At 25.9% G+C, this 2500-nt stretch overlaps 1 protein-coding gene across 1 annotated transcript in view; it reads right to left on the reverse strand.

Annotated features, from left to right (window-relative positions):
• The window catches only part of LOC136082288 (uncharacterized), an 88058-nt gene that overhangs the window by 47946 nt on the left and 37612 nt on the right, over positions 1–2500 (reverse strand). Inside the window, exon 11 of the mRNA XM_065801015.1 lies at positions 1349–1450. Within this exon, the coding sequence (XP_065657087.1) occupies positions 1349–1450 (102 nt within the window). The remainder of the gene's footprint in view (positions 1–1348; positions 1451–2500) is intronic.

The following is a 2500-nucleotide window of genomic DNA, read 5'->3' on the forward strand; positions in this document are numbered from 1 at the left end:
GAGCTATCATCTCTATTTCCATCAACCAAAACTCATTCTCGCTTGACTTGTTATTCAGCAATGCTTCATCCTTTTACTGCATTTTCCCCTGCATGTTCTAAAAACTTTTATTCAACTTTTTTTTCTGCACTTCATCCCATCAGATTTCTCTCCTGTCTTCATGTTTTCCTGACTCATACAACCTACAACTTTTTAAGTGTTATGTCAACTGGTTTTTTGCTCTATAACTCTATTCTTTGTTTTCTAGTAACTCTTAACTTAATAGCAGTTACATGCAGACTTGTTAAGAGTAAATCCGAATTTAAAAAATTGAATTTCATACAATAATCTCATTTGTTTTAATTTTTAACTCTGCGTAATTTATCATATAGTAGTGTATTTATATATATTTTAAAATACTCTTTAGACTGTTTTCATATATTTTACTTTTTTCCATAAAACTATTAATAATCCTGTAAATTTTTCACTCTGCAATTAACAAGGCATTAATTTTTCTCTGATGCTTAGCATCACACATAAATACCTCTCACTATTATGATATCAAATAAAAATTTTTAACCATTCTTTTTTTCTGCTTTTTCTCTGCTAAAAAGGCACTTATCAACCTTTTAAAATTTTTTTCAATGGCTTAATGGCTCAGCCTTTATGTTCTTTCCACAGTTATACTGTCCATTGCAAATGCATTCATTATGTTCATTACAACAAGAAAATCTAAGTGCAATGTTTTCTTTTTAATTGATAAAACTCTAAGAAAAATCCTGGTTTTTTCACTTAAATAAAACTTTGAACTTGTTTATTTTACTTTAACAAAAAACTTTTTCTTGCAGTTTAAGTTCTTAAAACTGATTTTCCATTTTTATATACTCTTTTAGAAAATTCTATGTGTTCCACACCATATATATTGTTATAGTTTTTCTGTATAGTTATTCCAAATGATAATACCTCAATTATTCTGCATTTGTTAAAGCCATTGAAAAAAATTCTAGTTTTCCAATATTAACATTGTAAACATATTTTGCAAAAGTAATTGACTAAAACATCAGCCAAAAAAAATGCACAAATAAAATGTTCATATAAAATTTGTAATGTAAAAGTAAAATTTCATATAGTACAAGCCTTACCATAATATATAATATCATAACATTTTTAATTTTGCTATAACGCTTTACATTTAAATTTTTCAAGCTGTAAATAACACACTTTTAAGTAGCTATTTTTAGAGAAAGTTAAAAAAGTTATAAAACAATTATAGAAAAAGAATTATAAAAGAAAAGAAGTTAAAAAAAGTTATAAAAAATAAATTTATTTCAATTTTTGTTGTAACAAAAAAAAAAAATAAAAAGATTACCAATACAGCTATTTATTCCATCACCATTATAACCATTTTTACAAACACATGCTGTTCCATTGCAGGTTGCATTTGGATGACAAGATGAGCATATAGCAGGAACTTTAAATAAAAAATAACAAAATATACAGAGAATGTAATATCACCTACTGTTTACACAATATTGTCATTGATAGCATCATACTGAAATAGTCATGAAAAAGGGCTTAAGTCATGCTTTAGAGCGTACATTGACTGAGAGTTTGGTATTTTTCAATGGCAACCTTACCCTTATCTTACATAACCTTATCTTACATTTCTTTATTCTGGACTATCCCCAGAATAAAAAAACATAAACATAAAATAACCATAAATAAACCATAAAACATTAAAAAATATATAGGAACAAAATCACAACAAAGCCAATGAAGTGTGAAACAAAAGTAATTTTAACTGAGCACAATGAACTAAGAGACAACAAAACAATGGAGTGTAACTGTTAAAAACTATTACTAAAACCTTATCAGTTATCAAAATTTTAATTTCTTCATAAAAAAATTATCAGTCGATAAACCAAAACCCTCAGTCGATGTAGCAGCACTCCTCACATGTTCAAAATATTTGTTAGTCAATTTATCTAAGCAGTAAAAAAATTTAAAAAAATGGTTTTTTTTAATTAAAAAAATAAAAAGCATTCTAGCCTATTATGTTGTGGTTTTGTGGTTTTTTAAAAAATAATAAAATTTAATTAGTTTTTTCAAATAAATTTAATAGTTTTAATAAAGCGTATGTTAAGTGCCATTTTTTACCATAAATGGTAATTTCAGAGCCTTACTATAGGAATATATGTATTTATATACAATGATATAATATATATTTATATATATACAATGGATAATATGTATCTAAGAACAAAATTTCCTAATATTTTTTGTGCTCTTTAATTCTTAAAATGTGCACTTTTTTCAGAAAAACAAAAAACAAAAACAAAGAACAATGAAAAAATTCATTTCTGCCCCAACCAAACCCTCAGTTGATGTTGCAGCATGTTTTACCTAGATAGTTAGAACTATGGATGTCGAACTTTAAAAAAATACACATGCCTTTGCTGATTTGATTAGCACTGTCCTAATGTATTTTGTTTACTTAAAATTTAAAGCACCAGATTCAATT

The sequence above is a fragment of the Hydra vulgaris genome, chromosome 07, assembly GCF_038396675.1.
Source record: "Hydra vulgaris chromosome 07, alternate assembly HydraT2T_AEP".
Lineage (NCBI taxonomy): Eukaryota > Metazoa > Cnidaria > Hydrozoa > Anthoathecata > Hydridae > Hydra > Hydra vulgaris.